At 42.8% G+C, this 22,827-nt stretch overlaps 1 protein-coding gene across 4 annotated transcripts in view; it reads left to right on the top strand.

Moving 5' to 3' along the window:
- Positions 1-22,827, top strand: part of BCL2L13 (BCL2 like 13) — a 49,736-nt gene that overhangs the window by 22,268 nt on the left and 4,641 nt on the right. For 2 of the 4 annotated variants that reach the window (XM_043439769.1, XM_043439770.1), the window contains exons 3-6: positions 3,986-4,093; positions 6,676-6,832; positions 10,399-10,468; positions 15,295-15,438. In XM_043439769.1, coding sequence (XP_043295704.1) covers positions 3,986-4,093; positions 6,676-6,832; positions 10,399-10,468; positions 15,295-15,438 — 479 coding nt within the window. Of the gene's footprint in view, positions 1-3,985; positions 4,094-6,675; positions 6,833-10,398; positions 10,469-15,294; positions 15,439-22,827 lie in introns of those variants that run through there. The other 2 variants (XM_043439772.1, XM_043439771.1) reach the window with 2 other exon arrangements.

The raw sequence follows: 22,827 nt of genomic DNA, 5'->3' as shown, positions 1-22,827 counted from the left end.
ACATTTGTTTTGTTTTTTAGATTCCATATATAAGTGAAATCATATGGTATTTGTCTTTGTCTGACTTCTTTCACTTAGCATAATATCCTCTAGGCCCATCCGTGTTGTCACAGATGGCAGGATTTCATTCTTTTTTAGTGTCTGAATAGTTGAGTTAGGTTCAGTTCAAAGAGTCTGAAAGAGTCGCAGAGTTGGACGTGACTGAGCGACTGAACTGATACACACCCGTGTTCACTGCAGCTCTCTCTACAGTAATCAGGTATGGAAACCACCTCAGTGTCCGTCAGCAGACAAACTGATGGATACAGAAGATGTGGTACATGTATGGTAGGATACTGTCCATGGGGTTCTCACGGCAAGAATGCTGAAGTGGATGAGACGGTTGGATGGCATCACCAACTCAATAGACATGAGTTTGAGTAAAATCCGGGAGTTGGTGATAGACAGGGAGGCCTGGCGTGCTGCAGTCCATGGCGTCACAAAGAGTTGGACACGACTGAGCAACTGAACCGAACTTAACTGTTCAGCCACTAAAAAAGAATAAAATCCTGCCGTCTGTGACAACATGGATGGGCCTAGAGGGTATTATGCTGGGTGAAAGAAGTCAGACAAAGACAAATACCGTATGATTTCACTTATATATGGAATCTAAAAAACGAAACGACAAATATAACAAAACAGAAACAGACTCATCCAACCATCTCATCCATTTCAGTATTTATATTCCAACTCTCCCATCCATATATGACTACTGGAAAAACTATAGCTTTGACTAGACAGACCTTTGTTGGCAAAGTAATGTCTCTGCTTTTTAATATGCTGTCTAGGTTGGTCATAGCTTTTCTTCCAAGGAGCCAGTGTCTTTTAATTTCTTGGCTGCAGTCACCATCTGCAGTGATTTTGGAGCCCAAAAAATAAAAGTCTGTCACTGTTTCCATTGTTTCTCTATGTGTCATGAAGTGATGGGACCGGCTGCCATGATCTTAGTTTTCTGAATGTTGTTTTCAACCAACTTTTTCACTCTCCTCTTTCACTTTCATCAAAAGGCTCGTTAGTTCTTCTTTGCTTTCTGACATAAAGGTAGTGTCATCTGCATATCTGAGGTTATTGATATTTCTCCCAGCCATCTTGATGCCAGCTTGTGATTTATCCAGCCCAGCATTGCTCATGGTGTACTCTGCATAGAAGTTAAATAAGCAGGATGACAGTATGCAGCCGTGACATACTCCTTTCCCCATCTGGAACCAGTCTGTTGTTCCATGTCCAGTTCTAACTGTTGCTTCTTGACCTGCATACGGATTTCTCAGGAGGCAGGTCAGGTGGTCTGGTGTTCCCATCTCTTTAAGAGTTTTCTACCGTTTGTTGTGATCCACACAGTCAAATGCTTTGGCGTAGTCAATAAAGCAGAAGTAGATGTTATTCTGGAACTCTCTTGCTTTTTTGATGATCCAGCGGGTGTTGACAATTTGATCTCTGGTTCCTCTGCCTTTTCTAAATCCAGCTTGAACATCTGGAAGTTCACAGTTCACGTACTGTTGAAGCCTGATTTGGAGAATTTTGAGCATTACTTTGCTAGCATGTGAGATGAGTGTAATTCTGCGATAGTTTGAGCATTATTTGGCATTGCTTTTCTTTGGGATTGGAATGAAAATAGACCATTTTCAATCCTGTGGCCACTGCTGAGTTTTCCAAACTTGCTGGCATATTGAGTGCAGCACTTTCACAGCATCATCTTTTAGGATTTGAAATAGCTCAGCTGGAATTCCATTCCCTCCACTAGTTTTGTTCATAGTGATGCTTCCTAAGGCCCACTTGACTTCACATTCCAGGATGTCAGGCTCTAGGTGAGTGATCACTCTTTCGTGGTTATCTGGGTCATGAAGATTTTTTTTTTTTTTTTTGGCATCATGAAGATCTTTTTTGTATAGTTCTTCTGTGTATTCTTGCCACCTCTTCTTAATATCTTTTGGTTCTGTTAGGTCCATACCATTTCTGTCCTTTATTGTGCCCATCTTTGCATGAAATGTTCACTTGATATCTCTAATTTTCTTGAAAAGATCTCTAGTCTTTCCTGTTCTATTGTTTTCGTCTAGTTCTTCGCATTGATCACTGAGGAAGGCTTTCTTATCTCTTCTTGCTGTTCTTTGGAACTCATATTCAAATGGCTATATCTTTCCTTTTCTCCTTTGCATTTTGCTTCTCTTCTTTTCTCAGCTATTTGTATCTCCTCAGGCAATCATTTTGCCTTTTTGCATTTCTTTTTCTTCAGGGTGTGTGTGTGTGTGTTTATATGAAAGTTGCTCAGTCGTGTCTGACTCTGTGACCATGGACTATGCAGTCAGTCCATAGAATTCTTCAGGCCAGAATACTGGAGTGGGTAGCCTTTCCCTTCTCCAGGGGATCTTCCCAACCCAGGGATCGAACCCAGGTCTCCCACCTTGCAGGTCAGTTCTTTACCAGCTGAGCCACAAGGGAAGCCCCGTATATATATGTATACACACATAAATCTTTTTGAATTATTTTCTTCACCATAATATCTAGAAGTGGAATTGTTGGATACTATGGTAGTCTGTTTTTAACTTTTTGAGGAACCTCTGGATTGGTTTCCATGTTGACTGTATCAGTTACAGCCACATGTATCATCTCCGTTTTCATCAACAGTGTACCACCTTTCCAGTATTTGTTATTTACTGTCTCTTTGGTAATAGCCGTTTTGACAGGTATGAGGTAATAATCTCAGTGTGGCTTTGATTTGCATTTTCCTGGTATTTAGTGATGTTGAACATCTTTTCATGTGCCTGGTGGCATCTTTGTGTCTTTGGAAATACCTATTGAGGTCCTTTGCCCAATTTAAATTGAGGTTTTTCTGTTTTTTTGTTTTTAATTTCCAGCTGTATGTGTTCTTTATATATGCTAGATATTATCGTTTGCAAATATCTTCTATTCATTAGGTTTCCTTTATGCTTTGCACATGGTTTTCTTCACCATGCCAAGGCTTTTTAGTTTGATGTAGTCCCATTTGTTCATTTTTGCTTTTGTTCACTTGCCTGAGGAGACATAGCCAAAAAAATAATGCTAAGATCCATGTCAAAGTGCATACTGCCTGTTTTCTTCTAGAATTTTATGGTTTCAGGTCTTATAAATCTTTAATCCATGGATTTGGGGTTGTTGTGTTTTCATTTTCATTGGTCTCCAGGTATTTTTGATTTCCATTTTGATTTCTTCAGTGATCCATTGGTTGCTTAGTAGCATATTGTTGTAGGTAATGTTTTAAAATTTTTATCTATATAGTTTCAACTAAGATATTTACATAGACAGAAATGTTAAATGAAATGTCATTTAACCAGATATGTATTAACCGTGACCATGAGGGGATCCTTTCTGTTGCATTTCTGGTAGAAATACCTAAGGGATTTTATATTTTCCATGACAAAAAAAAACCCTTTTGAGGATCTGAGTTTTATTTTGGTTAGTCCTCTTTGTTTTCCTTTCTGTGCTACAGACCAAACCCTTCCTTTCCTTTTACTGCATGAGAGTAGCTTTTGCCTCACACTTGGTTATGTTCATGGTTTTCCTAAGTTGGAAGATACAAATGCTTTGTTGATCATGGGCCTTCTCTTGGACTGCAGTTTGCATGAAGATATGAAGGTAAGGGAACATGATAGCCTTTCAGGTTTTCTTCTCTATTATGTCAGAAATGTTTCTGAGCTGTCGTCTTCCTGGCAGCCCAACCGGAAGACGAGGACACAGGCTGAATTGATGGTTCTGTCCTCACACTGGCCTGAGGCCTGAGCTCCAGTCACAGCTCCTCCAGGGACGGGCTAGTGGTGCAGCCTGCCTGGCCTCAGCCGCCTCATTTTTACGATTCTCCTAGCCCCTGGGCATGATGAGTTTTGATTTTGTACTTTCTGACTTAATGCTTAAACATCCACCCATGTTCTAATGTTTTCCGTCTTTCTATAGTAACCTTTCTTGTTGCTTTCAGGGGTTCAGCAGGATACAGTTTCACAATCTCTGGATCAAGAAGTTTTATTAAAAGTTAAAACTGAAATTGAAGAAGAGCTCAAATCCCTGGACAAAGAAATTTCTGAAGGTCTCTTTATTCTTATTTCCTAGTTAGTTAGTGTCTCTGTTTGGTGTGGTTTCATTTGTTTTTTTACATTTAAGTGTTCACAACATTACATAACTTCTTGGGTCTAGGATTATAGTGGTGAAACTAGAAGGTACCTTTTCCTTTCCTGGGGGGTCTGTTTATATTAATAAGTTTCCAAAATATACCCAGCAGATGAGATGGACCCTTTTTTGGTGGTAAGTATTGGACTCAACAGTCACGTTAAGGTACTTGCCGTTCAGTGTGATTTATCTTTGTATTAATAACGTTAGAGAGAGAGCTGTCAGCGTGCTGCCTTCATTCTCATGCATATATTGTAGATGGTGGTCGCAGCAGTGTGCCTGTGATTTTATGGCCACAGACTTTGTGCTTGACATTAAATTGAAAACTTTAAGAATCCGTATATCAAACAAAGATTTACTTAGTCTTTCCCTTATTATGGAGGGGAGCATTTGGGTTATTTCTTTTTTAAAAAATTATTTTTATTTTACTTTTGGCTCTGCTGGGTCTTCGTGGCTGCACACAGGCTGTCTCTAGTTATGGTGAGGGGGTGTGCTCTTCACTGTGGTGCGTTCTCTTACTATAGGGTCAGGCTCCAGGGCGTGCAGGCTCACAGTTGTGGAGCAGGGGCCCAGTTGCTCTGTGGCATGTAGAATTTTCCCAGACCAGGGATTGAACCCGTGTCCCCTGCATTGCAGGCGGATTCTTAACCACTGTACCACCAGAGCAGTGCTGGGTTATATCTTGCTTTGCTTTCCATAAATAATTTTTGAAGCTTTATTGAGATATATACCAAAAATGTATCCATCTTAAAGGTACACAATTCAGTGGTTAGTATATTCACAGAATTGTACAACCATCACCACAGTCTAAAAGTAGAACATTGTTAACATCCCCCAAAGAAACACTATATAAGTTAACAGTGACTTCCCATCTGCTCCCACTCCTGCACCATACTCACCCCCAACTAATCTGCTTTCTGCCTCCATACATTTTCCTGTGAGGTTCTCCATGTAAATGGAATCATGCACTGAGGAGTGGTTTGTGACTGGCTTCTTTCACTTAGCACAGTATTTTCAAGGGCCATTCACACATACATATTTTTTTTTGTTTGATTTTATAAGATTTTATTTATTTGATTTGAGTGATTTGATTTATTTAATTTTGATGGATTTGATGGAATGGGATCGGATTGATTTGATTTGACTGAATAACAGGGACTGTTGTAAATCAGCATTTAGGGATGTGGTGGTGGGCTGTCCGGGAAAGCTCTCCGGGACCCTGTGATTAGGTCTCAGTCTTCAGTGAGCTTATGCCTCTGGACTGTGAACTTCATGCCACTTTCTGAGTTTTTTTCCCCCTCCCCCTCAGGTGAGATAGGATGGCTAGAGTAGCAGGTTGGAATTGGAATTGGAAATAGGCATACCTCAGAGACACTGTGGGTTTGCTTTCAGACAACTGCAGTAGAGTAGGTGTTTTTAATAAAAAAATTACATGAATTTTTTGGCTTCTCAGTGCATATGAAAGTTATATTGGCAACATACTGTATTAATTGTGCAGTAGCATTGACTGGATTTACGTGATTTATTGATGGGATTAATTCAGTGGGATCAATTAGATTGGATTATGGATCCAATTACAATTATGAATGGATCGTATTGATGGGATTTGATTGATTTGATTTGCTTCCCTACACTGCTTGTAGGATCATAGTTCTCCAACCAGGGATCAAATCTAAATCTAGGCCGCTGGCAGTGAAAGTATTGGTCCTAACTAGTGGACCAAAGAATTCCCTGCCCAGTAATTTTTAACAAGAAAAAATAAGAAATCATGTCTATAAATCAGCTCCCTGTTAGTAAGGAAAGAATATAAATATAAATTTATAGAAATCCAGAAACCTAACGTTAATCTTCTTTTATTTTCCTTTCCTGACGTTTTTAACTGATTGATGCTACAAACAGGGTAGATTCCCGGGACAGCATGCCGCTTGTCCCCACTCCCAGGGGTTATACGTCCTGTCTGCTTCCTGGACCAGCATGGATTATTACTGTGGTCAGAGCAGGGCTGCGTCTGTGTAACAGGGAGTGAGGAATGGAGGAGGGGCTGGTTGTGTGGGTGGGCGGTGTCCATACCTATAAAACGTGTCCGTGTTGTGGACACGTGGATTTAAAAGTTTGCTCTGAAAGGGAATGAAGGTCACGAGGTCCTCTGAGGTGGAAAAACTGATGAGAATCTGGTTTAAGAAGAGCCACGTTTCTAGAGGCAAAAATAAATCGTCAGACCCCCTGGGTGATGGGCTGGGAGAGACTGTCCTTCACCATCTTGGTCGGAACAGGTCTGCAGTCATTCACAAAGCTGGTGTGTGCATTTTGACGTGTCAGGTTAGCCTTTTTCTTCTCTTGAAACTGAGATTTTCCATAAAAATCTTTCTTTAACAATTGTCTGACGTTTTTCAGTGGCTTACTCGTTGTTGTGGTTCCCAGTAGTCCGCATAGTAATCCCCTGGGCTTACAGCACAACGTCTCACCTGCTCATTCATGAGGGTGCTCCTTTTGCTTCTTCAGCCTTCGCCAGCACAGGCTTCGACCGCCACACCTCGCCCGTGTTCAGCCCCGCGAACCCGGACAGCTCCGTGGAGGACTGCCTGGCCCACCTCGGGGAGAAGGCGGCGCAGGAGCTGCAGGCACCTCTGCTCGGGGCCTTGCAGACGCTGCTCAGCGGGTGAGTGCCCTTTGGGCAAGTCCCCACCACTCCACGCTCTGAAGGCGCCTCGTTTTAGGTGAACGGTGGTGTCACTTTTCTCACTTGACTTCATTTTTTCCTTTTTTGCTTTCCCTAATCCTCTCCTTTTTCATTTTGAGCAGTGATTTAATTGTTCCAGCATGAATTTGACTGTATTTATTTGTTGGACTGTCTGGTTTCAACAGATGCTTTCCCTGGTTGTAACCACAGGCTGTTTCACTGGTCCTAACCACTTTTTACCCCCACTCTCATGGCCAGCATGACTGGAATGGCTGGGTCTCACGCACTGTATGGTGGGGTTGGCATTGTGTCAGCTTGGGGCGCCCGGATGTGACTCAACTTTGAGTTGCACACCTGCCCATGGTGCTTCTGCCACACGCCTGCTGTGGGAACTTCTCTTCCAGCTGTCAGCCAGAAGCAAGAAGCTCAACGTGAAAGTCTGTTAATATAAAGCCAAGTCATTTATTGAAAATCTTAAAAATTCCTTTCCCTTAATTCTTTGCTTAGAATCATTAAGAAATTGGTATGAATTAGAAAAAAATGTCTGTTTTAATAAAGATTGACTGCTGCTAAAACAAGGTGAAGACAGTTCCTTCACTAAAAGGTCTGATATTCAGGTGCCAAGTCACTGTTGTAGTAGGTGATCCCTTACCTTGACAAAGCAAAGTGTGTATGTTACCATTTGTTAGAAGGAAGCAATTTGAGTTTAAGGAGAATTCAGTTTGTTTTTTCACATTCTGGTGACATGAGCAAATGTAAAAATCCAAGCTATACATAGGAAACAGTGAAATGAAAATCATATCTAGATTTTCTTAAGTTTATAATAGAAAGTTTTAAAAATAAATGTGGAGACAAGATCTTGGTTGTGGGAATTACAGCTTCCACAGGAAATTTGGAGGTGCAGCCCAGCAGTGGCTTATGGAGTGTTGGTGGGGGGCAGATTCGGTTAGGCAGTTTCCAAGCTTCTGACGCCAGAAGAGCCATACTTTCATTTAGTTTATATGTTGAGATTTCATCTTAGACTTGAAGAAACCTGCTGTTTGGCCAAAATAAACATAGAAAACTTATAAAAGCGGTTAGGACTGGGAGTAAAGTGACTGAGAAGCATGAGGCAAAAAATTGTTCCCAACCTTGATGCAGATTATTTGTGTCAATCATTTCCCTCCATCTTAGTTTCTGTGTTAATTTTAACTTTACGGGGATATTTTCAGTTCTCTGAGAAACAGTATAGTTTTATATACGTAAAAATATGTGAAGGACAGGATTGTATGTTTTTGGAGTCCTTTTCATGATCCACAGGAAGAGATGGTACCTTTTCATTGCAAAGTAAAGTATATTTTTAAAAATATAGTCTTGGATAAATATTTGTTTTGTTTTCCCCTGTAGCTTAACAACTCTAAAAAGTTACTAATACCTTGAGAATAACTGATGATGAACTAGAAGTATTATACAGGTTGGTGGCAGTATCGTTTAAGGTGGAAAATACCACTTATTCCTCTAGTTTTGTTGAAGTAGAAAATTAATTGTGAACTCTTCACATAGCCAAGCACCAGCAATTTGAAGGTCTTTTTTTTCAAATTGGCCTGGCTGTCCAGTGGTTAGACTCTGCAGTTTCACTATCAAGGGTGCAGGTGCAATCCCTAAGCCTGCAAGCCTCACAGAATGGCAAAAGAAAGAAAGAAATTTAAGTTAAAAAAAGTTCTGCCCCTCAGTTTTCTTCTTTGCAGAGTTCAAGTCGCTCATTAGATCAGGCTTGTTTTTCTATGTTTAAATTTTCCTTTGAACGTTTTAATCTGCTGAATCTCTTAATGTGCATGTATATGTGTACATACAACGTTTCAAATCGTGTTTAATTCTGGCGGATGCTAACGTCATTTAGCCTGATAAACTCCCCATCCGGACCTCTGTGCCGCCCAGCAGCAGTGGACAGTTCAGTTCAGGAAAGGAAGTGAAGGGACCAAGTAGAGCTGCAGGGAGCACATGAGCAGCAGATGGTAGCCTGTTTGCTGGAGTCCAGTGTCACGGCCACCTAGTGTCAGCCCAAGTCTTCCAGCTGTTCTCCAGGTACTTTAGTGGAAATGTGACAGCAGGAAGGTCGTACATAATATCTTACTAGAAAGGCGACCCATGGTCTTGGCACTTCAGTGTCCCTGTGGTACACTGTCACACAGACTTACAGAAAAGGGCCACATGTGTGTTGTCAGAGCTGTCCTCTGAAACGTCCAGACCTGTGCGCTGTCCAGCAGGGAAGTGAAGGTCACATGTATGTAACTTGATGTTTTCTAGCAGCCGTATAAAAAAATTAAATGTAGATTTTAAAATATATTGTATTTAACTCAGTGTTAAAAATATTCTAGCTTTAACATGTATCCATTACAGAAATAATTGGTGAGCTGTTGTAGGGTCTTTTTTCTTAGCAAATCTCTGCAGTCTGGTGTGTTCCTCTCCCATCACAGTCCAGATGCTGGCCAGCTACCAGGGGCATCACTGTCATCATGACCATGTCAAAACCCTGATTCAAAACAGGAACCTTGTGGCCTTTGGAGCCAGAGTTCATTGGGTGTGAATTCCTGTTCTGTGTTGCTCTTTGCCATCTCTGTGGATTTGGGATAGTCTCTTAGCTTTTCTGAGCTTCAGTTTCTTAGTGTGTATTAGGATATAAAGCACAAATGTATTAAAATGTAAAACATAACAGTAAGCTACTAAGAAGTATACCTGTTATAAGTGTTAACTGTTCAAAAGACTGAAGTGATCAGGTTGTTCAAAGCAGAAAATGCCTTTGGAGTGAATTTTACAATCCTTTAAAAGCAGGATTCCTCCTTTTTTTAACAACTGTGTTAATTCTTTGCCCACAGAAGGTGGGTGGAGGTAAATTTTTATTGTCTGTTGTGCAAGCACTTGATGCCTTCATCTTGCTGCCACGTATCTGTTGTGGTTGTTGATTTGCACAGAAACCCAGGCTTAGAACACAGCACTCACATCCCCTCAGTAGCCGAGTGTCTGTGTGACCGGAATGGACAGGAGAGCCTTGCCCTGGAGCTGGTGTCAGTGACTCCAGGTTTAAGGTAGCACGTTTGTTTGCCTTCTTACGCCTCCAGTTTGAAAAGTCTTCCAGTGGCAGTGTCTCTGTAAGTTTAAATACTTGACATTTTTTGCCTTTAAAAGTTTAAATTGTTCTTTCATATTAACGAGATCATTTTTATTGTTTGCTCTTACTTGATTCTATTAATAACCTGAGTGTATATATTTATGTGCTACATAGAAATCTTGTTGGATAAAATTCAAACAATTACAAAAAATTTGTTATTTTTCTTATGTTGTGAACTGCTTTCCCAAGCTGGTAGCATAAATCTCACCTGTAGAGAATGCTTAAAGAAAAATGCATAGCAAATGGTAAAAGCCAGTCTCATAGAAAATTATCTGTTGAATCATCTGTGTTACTTTAGTGCAAGTTCTACAGCAGAGTAGTGACTGTATATTTATTCATCTGGAAATTTAGAGTTTTCCTTCTTTGTGACACAGATTTTTAAAAAAAATCTCTACAGGCCAGTGACATATCAGGCATATCGGGAATGTACACTGGAGACCACAGTTCATGCCAGCGGCTGGAATAAGGTATAAACCAAGTTATCTTTTATGTTACAAAATTTTAGTGTGTTTATGATAAAGTCCAGGAGGGATTGTTAGCATCGTGTGAGAGCTCATTGTTCCATGAACCCAGCTGTGTTACGTGGGTGTATCTGATCAAGGCTGGCCCAGAACCAAGGGTGCTGTCGTGCACCGTCTTCCTTCCATCTGTCCTGAATCCCCATTATCACTTCATTTCTCTCCAGAAGGTTGTTTGCACACAGGTGAGTATGTCTTGGGGGGAAAGCACAGGCTTCGTTTGGGACAGCTTCTGGGGTTCTCACAGAGGAGCCCTGGTTGTGCTGATGTTTACAAGGTGTCTCATGCCATGCCTCGTCTGAGCGTTGCAGCTGTCCCCTCAGAGCGGGCAGAAGGGACTTTATTAGCTTTTGTCTTGTTAGGTCAGGTGAAGAATCTGTTTTTTTAAAACAAGAGTTCTTGCTTAAGACCCAGTGACCAGTACATGTTAGAACCAGCCCTGGAGCTGAGGTCTGATTCCCACTTCAGTGTTTAGTGTCTTTCTGCTGTCCTTTGCTGCTCACCACTGTGTCAGGCTTTGTGGTCCACTTGTCACCTTGCTGAGGCAGAGTCTTGGGAGAGGTGGTCTAGGCTCATCCAGCTCACCAGGAGGAGGTCTGGCCCTTAGTGATGTGGTGTTTGGGATGAGAGAGTGCAGTGCAGTTATTTTTATAAGTAGCCCCTCTACTGAGAATTATACTGCTGTAAGCCAGACTGTGTGACCTCATATAGCTGATTGATGTATATTATTTTTATTCACCTTAATACAGGCTTTGGAGGCATTAGGGCATAATCATTAGCATCATGGGCCTGTAATCGGACTTGTTTCCATATCAGCTTTGCCGCTGACTAGGTGCATATCTTAGGCCAGGTTAGTTAAGCAGGTGAGGTCTTGATGTTCACGTCTGTGACATGGAGACCATACCACTAACCTCAGAAGTGTTAATAGAACGGAATGACATCATGTGTGTTGAGTGCTTGTTTTAGGGCATTGTCTGGCACCACTGGAGTGAGCACTCTGCAAACAGTGGCTGTTGTGTTAGATTTGACACATGGAGCCTTGTTCCCAAGCAGTCACTGTTACAGAGTTTTATTATGTTACTACTGTGAAAGAGTTGTTAGAATATCTGTTTCACTTACTTTCATGGAATAAAGCAGACCTCTCTTAGGAACACTTGAAATAGATTTTATAAATAAAAGTGAGCTTGGTTATGATGTATTTCTTGGTTATGATGTTGGATATGATGGAAATATCCAACAGCAAATAATTGAGATCTCTAATATCACTAGCCTTGTCCCCTATCTTACATTCTTCTCCTGTTGCCCTTGTCTAAGATTGTTACAGTCGACTCTTGTGTGTCTTCCTTTCCTTGTCCTATGGTTATCTAAAAAAATGAAAGTAACCCCGGTCTTCACATTCCTTCTTCACCCATCTTTCTTCCCCACCGCCCCATTCCCTGCTTCATTTCAGTCCCTCACCTGAACCATAGGCCAGACTCCATGGGGCTTGAGCCTCCATGGGAATAGGACCTGCTCTGCAGAGTCTAGCACTGCTCCCTGAGTCCCTGAGGGCAGAAAAAGAACCCAGCTTGGCAAGATAGGCGGCCGAAACGCCTCCTTCCACCCCAATCAGAATTAGATCGGCTAATTTAAGCATTTAGCCCATATTTTATATTTAGCCCATATCTTATATTTTGCACAAGTATTTGCAAAATTTTGATATAACATCACCATATGAAGTGGCTGTCTGGTAGGTAAATGAGGCACAAATGAAAAAGTGTCCACAAAGCATGCCCAGTTTCCAAGCTGAATGTCAGTTCATCTGAGTAGGGATTATAAAAGCATGTTGGTAAAATGCTCTTTAATCAAAGTAAGTGGAGAAAAAAAACTGGTCATAAACCCATATTAATAGAATGATTTTTTCAAAAGTTTATGTGTAAATGTAGGCTGTATAGAATGTATATACTGAGAAAAATAATTGGAATGTGTGCCAGAATATTAATAATCCATAGTCGTTATCTCAGAATTGTAGATATTCTTTAATTCTTTAATTGTAGATATCTTTAATTCTTTTTTAAAATCCCTCATGGTGATCTGTTTTTCCTGTGAACTTATCTGCTTATAGGAAAAGAAGAAAATGACCATCAAAGAGAAAAGCTAGAGTGTTTAGTGCCTGGTGCTCACGTGGTAGCAAGTAGACTGTGGAAATACAGTAGCAAGGAAAAGTCCGTTATTTGCCTTGGTTGGTTTCTGGTGGCATGTTACATCACTCATCTTTTACAGTCTTTCACTGAAACGTCAGGCGTGCACAGAGTGGAGCACACGGTGTAACAGACCTGCACCCGTGCCTTGGCCTCAGCAGCTGTCAGCCTGTGTCTGGCCTCGTTCCATCTGTTCCCCACTGTTCCCTGGATTACCATGATGCACACCCTATAGATACGTTAGTGTGTATTTCTAACACCTCAGTTATTAACAGTAATTTTAATATCACACAGTCTGTTCAGAATTCAAATCTTCCCAGTTGTTTCATGAAGATATTTTCCTAAGCTCATTTGAGAATTGAGATCCAAACAATGCTTATAAATAGTATTTGCCAGGCCTCCCTGTCCCTCACCATCTTCCAGAGTTCACCCAAGTTCATGTCCATTGAGTCAGTGATGCCATCCAACCATTTCATCCTCTGCTGCCCTCTTCTCCTCTTGCCCTCAATCTTGCCAAGCTTCGGGGTCTTTTCCAGTGAGTCAGCTCTTCGCATCAGGTGGCCAAAGTATCAGAGCTTCAGTTTCAACATCAGTCCTTCCAGTGAGTTTTTAGGGTTGATCTTCCTTAGGACTGACTGGTTTGCTCTCCTTGCTGTCCATTAGGTGTACAGATGATATAGAACTCTTGTGGGTAGTAAAATGTGAAGTTGATGGAAACAGTTGTAGAAATACCCATGAAGCTTTGTGACCACAGCAGTTAGAGGTCAGTGGGTATGATTGTACAAAGACGATCTAAGTTAAAACAAACTGTGAGAGTGTCATCAACCAAGTAGAAGATGCCAGTCTTATAAAAGGAAGCCTCTGCACTCATTGCATTTCAAGGAGGATGTAATTACGATGGAGAAGATTCAGGAAAGAGTAACTTAAATGATGAAAGTGGTGGAGCAGTTGCTATATGAAGAACGGACTAGAAGGTTAGATTTCAGCGTAAAAAGTAATAATGAATGAGAGGGAATACAGTTCAGGACTAAAGTTAAGACAGTGAGAGGATTACAGGCTTATCTCTAGATTATTATATCATAAAACTAGGGCAGCTACGTTTGATACGTGAAAGAGGTGAATTTTGAAAAATTAAGAGTGTTACTCTATATGGCAAGTCTGAAACATTTGCAACTCATATTTCTGAGAGGCAATAGAGCTTAAATGTGAATAACTTTAAGACATTGCATGTATTACATTACTGTGGGAAATGAGAATGTTTTGAGGTATGGAGGGCCCCAGGCCCTAGGGGTTGATGTGACATGTCTGTTGGGCTGGTTCACAGCTCCCCTCCCTGCCCCAACTGAGACTGAATATGGAGCTGGACGAGCAGCTATGTTGTTCTGTTTTCAGAAGTGCTGCAGGTGTCTGCTTGTGCAGAAAGCCTCGTAGAGTCCTGTCTGCAATCCTGTTCCCCTCTGCTGGTGCTGAGAAGCGATTTTGACTGCACTTGGGGCTAGAGTTCTTTTAGAATACCAAAAAGGAAAGATGTGTGCTTGTCACATTTTTCTTTCAGATTTTTAAATAGAGATCCCCTCGGAAACGCTTTTACTTAAAAAAAAAAAACCAGAGATTATTAGTAAGGATATAAACTCATTGTCTTTTCTGTTTGTCCTCTTCTGCAGAAATATATTGTAATCCCTCAGCTATGACCTTGGCAGGTCAGTGACAGGAAACTGGTTTCATTTCCTTTGGCGGTCCTTTTTGATGTTGTAGACAGAAGGATTTCAGGCAGATGGTTAACTGAAAGTACTTAGTTCTCTTCACTGTGCAGGGGTTTTGGGGAAGGAAAGGCACTAGTTAGTCTCTGTCATAAGTTTTGATGACTTTTTAATGTTGAGCCATAAGGTCATTAGAAGTAATAACACCTCTGGTTTTTGATGACTTGTGTAAGATGGTCCATGACTTTGGAGGTGTTGTGTTCAAATAGGTAATGAAAGGACAGGGACAACGTGCACCAGGTGCAGAAGACGCGCGCTTGAGAGTGCGTCCCCGCCCTGTCACCGCTGCGCTCTCCTCAGGCTCGCACTGTCGACAGGTTCTTAGGTGTTTTCCAGAAATACTGTAGGGTTCTGCAGTGCTCACGCAGATGGTGCCGTTATTGTGCATAGCCTGCTTTATCTGTTTTCACTGACAATAAATCTTGGCAGTTGAGCAGAGCACAATCTAATTCACTTTAACAGCTTCATGATACTTTTCTGGATGACCAAAATTTGACAGTGCCTCTTGGGTCATTTCCAGGCTTCAGCTGTTATAATGCCTCAGTGAATTTCCTGTACACACGTAATTACACATACACATGCGTGTGTGTACACACACACAGAGGCCTGGTCGTTTCCATATAACAACATTTCTACCACCCTGTGGTATAGAACATACATGCGCTTTTCTCCAGAATTCCAGTTGAGTTTATTGTTTTATGTAAAATACTGTTTATTGTAATAAAAAGGGAATTCCATAGTGATGCACCAAAATGTGTTTTCTAGTAGTTGAACATGTAGAATGATCTGTAAGAATTTCAGTTTGTGTTTTCATTCCCTCATCTTTGTGTTGAAGATTTTGGTGCCTCTGATTTTGCTACGACAAATGCTTCTGGAGCTGACGAAACGCGGCCAGGAGCCACTGGGCGCGCTGCTGCAGTTCGGCGTGACATTCCTGGAAGACCACGCGGCCGAGTACATCATCCAGCAGGGTGGCTGGGTACGTACCTGCAAGTTGTTGTGGTTGTTCTAAATTTTTTCATTAAGAAAAAAAATCAAGTCTTTCATGGTTGTTTTTAACAGCCTAGATTAAGTTCATTAGTATTATCATTCAGTATTAATATTGTGATTGAATGGTTATCAATGGAAAGGCTATTCATGCAGTTTAATTTAATCTACTAAGATTTTGCAATACTTCTGAATGCATATGTGGTATTTTTAAGTGGTTATGAAACATTTCATACTAGCACAGAGCACAGAAATAACTAAGGGATAAGGAGTAGTAAATGAGCACCTGTGTATTTCCCGTCCCAGTGGAAGGAAGGAGCACAGCCAGCACTCGGGATCTCCTCGTTGGCCCTGGATTTCCACATACAGGGGCAGCCCCTGTTCTGAATTGTAGCTTCAACATGCACTTATTCCCAGAGAGTGTATTATCTTGTTTGTTTGGACTTTATGTAAATAGTATGATATGTATTCCTCTGTAACTTGCTTTTTTCATTCTCTGTTATATTCTTGAGATTCACCTAGGTCATTGTTTCTCAACTTCTTTTCATTATCACCTTTCTGAGGATCCTTTTTAGACATTTTTATCCTTATCATCTCCCTCCTCCCCATGAGAAATTTTCAAAGTGCAGATCCAGGTCTGTCTGTGTGCCGAGGCCAAGGCCTTTGTCATGGCTACGATTATCCCATCTCCACACCAGTTTGCACCCTTGATGGATCCCCTTTGCGAATGCGTGATCTGAGTCCACGTGTTGGTGGGCGTTTGGTGTTTTAAATGTGTCACAGTGTATCGGTAGTTTATTTGACAGACAGTCTGGCCAGTGGACAGTCCGTCTTTTTGCGCTGGAAGCATCGCTGTTTGGAGCAGTGTCAGGCACGAGCACAGGAGTGCCTCTGGCCGTACGCCTGGGGAGGGGCTTCCGGTTCCAGGAGTGTAGACGTGCTCTGAGTTGCAGGACAAGCCCAGCTGTTTTCACGGCATTTTCCAACTTGTCCTCTATCAGCAGCTTGGGAAAATTGTTTTATTGTTCTGTCTCTTCCATAACACTTACTATTGTCAGACTTACTAATTTTAAAAATTATTTATTAAAATAAGATTATTTAGGAATAATTGTAAATATACAAGTTACAAAGGTAAAACAGTCCCACATCCCCTTCCCCCAGTTTCCCACATTAGCATCTTACATAACCACGGCTCCTTTGTCAAATTGATTTTTCCGTATTGATTTTCTGTCCAGCACATGTGCTCAGCTATCTTATGATTCTGACTCTCTCTGGGTTTCCTTGGGTTTTCTACATAGAAAATCGCACCGTGTGTGAATAATGTCAGGTTTTTTTCTTTGAGCCTGTCTTTTTTAAAAAAGGCACTGTACTAATCAGGACCTCCAGCACAGTTATTAACAGCAGTGGTGTTAATCCATCCTTGTCCTTTTCTTGATATTAACGTGAGTGCCTTTAACATGTAACCATTTAGTTGTATCTCCATGAGTGAGGTTCTTCTGTAACTTTCCTTGTTGTGTTTCAGTTTTAAGACTTCATAAAAGAATTTGCAGTTGGGAAGAATGTCTCCTTTTTTCCTCTGTACTCTGGAACAGCTTGTATGAGGTTTGGATTATCTGTGCCTTGCTTCCCATGACATTCCTTCACAACCCCCTGGTATTTTCTCTGGGGGAAGGTCTCTGTTTTTCTTGTTGGTCTCTGGTCACTCGCTTGGGTCTCTGGCTGCGTCAGATCTGAGTTGCTGGGTCTTTTTTTAGTTCTGTGCAATCATTCATGTAGGCGCACGGACTCTAGTTGCTAGGCACGGGCTTACTTGCTCTGTGGCATGTGGGATCTTAGTTCCCCAACCAGGGATCAAACCCACATGCCCTGCATTGCAAGGTGGATTCTTAACCACTGGACCGCCAGGGAAGTCCCTTATACTACTTACTTTTATAAAAAGAGTTTTCTTTTGGAGAATTCTGAGTATATACGAAAACAGAGAAGTGCATGTAATGAACCTCATCACTTAGTCCTAACAACCATTAACTTATTGCCAGTCATGCTTCAGTCATAGCCTAATCATTTCCCGTCTTGATATTATTTTGAAGAGAAATCCAGACATCCTGTAATTTTCTCTGCAAAGATTTCACTGTGTATCTCTGAAGATAAAGGTTCTTTTTAAATTTGAAGTCATAATACCATTATTGCATCACAAAAAAATTAAAAATAATTCCTTCCTATCATCAGATAACCTTTTAGCATTCAAAGTGTCTTAACAGGCTGAAAAGGGAATGAGGTTAGTAAAATGCTTCTCGGAGTTTGAGTGAAATAACTGGATTTGAGCTTACTGGAATTTGGACTGTCAAAGTAGATGGTGGGTCAGGTCGTTCAGGTTATGCTGACAGTGGTCTCAGGTTCAAAGAGACTTTTGTGACAAGACCCTCCTCTCTTTACCAGGATCTTTTTTTTCCCTGGGTGGGTGCTGTAGGAACGTCCCCAGTGTAGATGCCCAGCCCCGAAGCAGACACCAGGAGGGAAGAGGGGGGACACCTTGAGAGATTCTGCAGAGATGGTGCCCCCATTTTTCACGGCTCTTTTCACGGCTCCCTCTCCCTCCATTGTAAAGACGTGAGTGTTCAGGCACCTTGGACGGAGCTCTTGGCGGGGTGGGGGCGGGGGCGATGTTAGATCGGATCCTGGCGGCACGTGTCTTCAGAGCATTGCCTTCCCTCCCTCCTTGCACAGCCTCCCCTTGTGGGGATGGTGGGCTCCGCTGCTGCTGTCTCCTTGGGGGCAGAGCTGTCACAGTGACAGCCGCCTCTCCTGCCGCTGCCTCCAGGAGAGCGCTCCCTGCCTTCCTGCCCTCCCTCTGACTCTGTTGTGGGCAGAGGCAGGGTGGCCTGCTCCAGCCCTCAGGTTCCCAGTGCCCTCCTGTTGGCGTTGCTGCTGTCGGTGGGTGGCTCCCCCAGGGACCTTCCTAGCCTGGATGGTGCTCTGAGATGAAGGAGGAGGAGCTAGAGGGGGCATTGTTTATTCCCTTCTCAATGTTCTGTTTCTTTATGATGGAGTGCCTCAAACTTTGGTGGTAATTATAATTTGTTATAAAGTATTTTATTCAACTAAAATCTGTTATGCTTAAAATAGAGCAGTATGTATGAGTAACTAGTTTGTTAATATTTAAAATGTGTTTTCCTTTCTAAATGTGAGTGCCCAATCTGTATTTCACACTGTTATATTTGAGCACCCTGTGTTTTTGTATTTAAAACCAAGAGCATGTTTTTCTGGCTAATTGGTGAAAATGCATCCTCTGACAGAAAGTGTCAGCCTGCATATCCTTCCAGGCACTTCGTGTGGAACACGCATTGACAGGTCTTAACAACGCGGGGCCGGAGGAGGATCACTGGCCACGTGGTGGTGCATGTCTATTACATAAGGTCTGTCATATGACTTCCCCCGGCTGTGTCTGTCTTCAGCCACTTGAACGTGAGCTCCTGAAGTGGAGCTGGCTTCTTGAATCTGCAGGAGAGGCGGTGAAGGAGGCAGTGACTTGGGGTGAGTGGGGTGTCCCTGTGTAGTGAGCTATAGTCGGTGGGGTGGCCCTCTGTAGTGAGTTGTAAGGCAGGTGTTGGCCTTAGAGATTTGCAGAAAGAAAAGTGATTCTTTGTTGTCTGAATTATAGAAAGAAATGACTAGGATAAATGTCTTTGGAGGTCTGTAGGGAGTTTTGCTTGTCCTACATCTTGTTTTATGAATATTTTGTCTTCAAGTGTTTTTTTTTTTTCCCCATTGTACTGTGTTTGAGGTGATTTTCCATTGTACTGTATTGAGAGGTTTTAGAACAGTTTTAGGTTTATGGAAATGTTTACCAGAAGGTGCAGAGGTTTCACATCAACTCCCTGCCTCCACACATGCGAGCCCCCCCGTTGGCAGCCCTGGCCAGATAGAGCCTCCATTACACTTGCTGAGAGGCACGCCAGCATCCCCCAGAGTCCAGAGTTTACATCAGGATCCAGACCTCTTGGTGATGCTGGCTGTGCATTATATGAGTTGGGATGAATTTATAGTGACATGTGTCCGACCAGTACTGATTTCATTGCCCTAGGAATCCTCTGGGCTTCCCCTGTTTGTCCCTCCCTTGCTCTGAACGCTAGCAACCACTGACCTTTTAATTATCTCCATAATTTTCTAGAAGATCATATAGTTGGGAGACATAAAGTATGTAGCCTTTTCAGATTGGCTTTTTTCACTTAGTAATATGCATTTGAGTTTCCTCCTTTCCTTATTAGCACTGAATACTTGGCAAGTGGCATGTGGGACCTTTGGTCCCCAACCAGGAATTGAACCCCCATCCCCTGTGTTGGAAGCAGAGTCTTAACCACTGGACCACTAGGGAAGTCCCAGGCTCATTTTTTAAATGGTTGTTTAAAATTTAATTTTAATTGGTGGCTTAAAATTCTTAATGTTGAATTTTAAGAGTTCTTTGTGTTATTTTAGGTAACAGTACCTTATTGGATGTGTCTTTTGCAAATATTTTCTCCCAGTCTGTGTCTTTTCTTCTCACTCTTAGAATTATCTCTTCAGTAGTCTAGCTTTTCATTCACTTCTCTCACTGATTGTGCTTTGTATCTAAAAAGTCATCACCAAGCCCACGATCTTTTAGCTTTTCTCCTGTGGCATCTTCTAGGAGTTTTGCATTTTACATCTAGATCTATGATCTGCCCCTGCTCCCACACGTGCCACATGGCTTGTGGGATCTTAGTTCTGATGCAGGGATCAAACCTAGGCCCTCAGCCGTGAAAATGCAGAGTCTAACCACTGGACCACCAGGGAATTCCCTGTGATCCATTTTGAGTAAAAATTTTTTAAAAGGGGTAAGGTCTGTACCTAAGTTCATTTTCTTAAAACATGTTTATTTTTACTTTTTGTTTTTTTAAAGTTTTGACTGTGCCATGAGGCGGGTGGGTCTTAGTTTCCTGACTGGAGATCAAACCCTTGCCCCTTGCTTTGGAAGCAAAGAATCTTAGCCACTGGACCATGAGGGAAGTCCCCAGAAAGAGCCTGATTATAACTCCTACATCCCTGCCACGTCTGGTTCTGGCATGTGTGTGTGTTCTCTTTTTGCTGTGCCTTGTCATTTTTTCAGGCTAGCCGGGCTTGCTGTCCCGGATAGAAGGAACTGTGTCTGGAGGTCTGGGTGATGTGGTGAGGCATCAGGAGGTGATGTGTTTGCAGGCCTGTGAATAGGTCTCCGCCGGTGAGCAAGCCTATGGGCTCCCCGCCCCCGAACTTGACGGGACTTTCTGTTTCTCCCTTCTCCCTAGACGGCACAGTGGCCGGAGTGGGTCAGCACCGGGCATTTCCCTCCTCTGGGCTCAGGCGGTGGTGAACTGGTTTCCCTGCGGGGAGAGCGGGATGCTCGGCTGCTTCAGAGGGACTCCTGTGCCCTCACCTGCCCGGAGCAGGGGTCTGGGGTGACTCCCAGAACTGCGGGGCTTCCCTCTGGCGGTCCCCGTCCCCCCCCCCACCCTCAGCCCACCTGGCCTCCTCCAGCCCCAGGGCAGCCCTTGGCCCTGTGTCCTCTCCTCTCTTCTCTCACAGTCCTTGAGATTTCTGGTCATTGAGCTTTTTAACCCACTTGAGGGCAGAGTGGAGACATCTGAGCCCCTTCCACGTGGAACCTGCGAGTCCCTGGGAAGCTTTTGTTTCTGCTTTGTTCTCGCTGAGCCCCCACTAGTTCCTCAGCTACAGGGTCGGTTTTCTGGGTGCTGAGTGAAGCAGCCTGCCTGTGAGCTCAGGTGTGCTGAGGCAGATGGAAAGGGCTGGGTGGCATGTTCTGTGCTGTGGTGGGGGGTGTCATGGGGTTCAGAGAATGGGGGAGGCGGGGTCAGTTGGGGTACAGTCTGGAGCACACATCTTATGGACCGGCAGCAGCTTTCTAGAGATGTGGAGAGTGACTGCTGGCCTGTACTGGGACTATAGGGTGGGGGCGTGTGTGTGTGTGTGTGCAGTTCTGGGAGTGGAGGTTGGAATCACGATTTGTTTGGGGGCCCAGCTCTGCCAGTCATTAGCCCTGAGTTTGGGGGGGATTCCTTTAACGTCACTGAGCCTCAGTTTCATCAGCTACAATATGGAGGAGTAGATGGTGTGAGAGTATTCTGTGAACCCATGACGTTTTTACAAGTGTCAGCTTTTCAGACACGTCTCTAGGGTGTTTTCCTCCTCTTTTCAAGTCTGATAGAAGTTTTCAAGTGTTGGTTCTCACTTTGCTGGGCAGTGGTCAGGGCTCAGCCAGATGTGAGCAGGACTGCCCGCCCCGGCTCCCGGGCCTGCGAGGATCACTATGGGGCAGGTTTCTCCTTGGTGTTGTACGGTGTGTACTGAATCACACCTCACTGTGAAAGATTTAGATTTCATAAAGGATTACGGGGGGGGAATGTAATCTATAATAATAATAAATAGCTTGAATAAAGTTAATTTTTGTCTTTTTTTCTTTGATTTGAAGCTTCTCATTTCTATTTTAAGAACTGAAAACCTCAAAAAGTTTTTGTTTGAATCAAGGACATCAGAAGACTGTCATTTGGGAACTTTTAGGTTGGAATCTGTTTGAGTTTGCACACGGTGGGAGGTGACGTACAGTTTGTGATCTAAAGTCAGGTCAGGGGGTTGTGCGGCTGAAATAATTTTGGTGTAGTAAGGGTTCAGTGTTTCACAAGATCTATTCGTTTCAGATGTGAGTGTGGGTGTTGACTGCACTGTGTTTAAATGTGTCCTTTGTGCGTCTTAGTCATCATATTAAGGTGGAAAGTTACCTTAATATAAATCTCTCTCACACTCTGTTTTCGTCTTTTTTTTGTAGTTGTTTTATTTTATTATTTTGGCTGCAGTGTGCAGGGTCGTAGTTCCCAATCAGGGACTGAATCTGGGCCCCCTACCTCGGGAGTGTGGAGTCTTAACCACTGGACCGCCAGGAAGCCCCTCTGTTTCCTTATTTTAGATTAATAGTGATCTCAGAGCCTTTTGATTGCTAGTACCCTGTCTGACCGAGTGTAGAGGAGCAGGCATCTGTTTTATCTTCTTGGTGATAAGGGTTGGTTGGCACATGACAGGTGGGGTGGGTCCCTGAGTGAGCTCCTTGGGGAGGGTGGTCTTGAGAGTCTGCCCGGCGTCCTCAGTGGATCAGTTCATCGGCAGCTGTGACCCTGCGTGTGAAACACCGCTTGAAGTGGCACAACAGTTTGTAACTTGTGTGACCCAAAATAGAACGGACGCAAACTCGGTGGATGCAGACATGGTGGATTACTGCTGCAGCTTCGAGATGCTTCTCTGGGTGATTCCAGGCCGATTTTACCAGTACCCATCTGTTCCACAGTAGTCCCTTCAGATATTTCAGTTTCTTTCCTAC

The sequence above is a fragment of the Cervus canadensis genome, chromosome 21, assembly GCF_019320065.1.
Source record: "Cervus canadensis isolate Bull #8, Minnesota chromosome 21, ASM1932006v1, whole genome shotgun sequence".
Classification (NCBI taxonomy): domain Eukaryota; kingdom Metazoa; phylum Chordata; class Mammalia; order Artiodactyla; family Cervidae; genus Cervus; species Cervus canadensis.
This window is presented reverse-complemented; position numbering and strand designations above follow the sequence as displayed.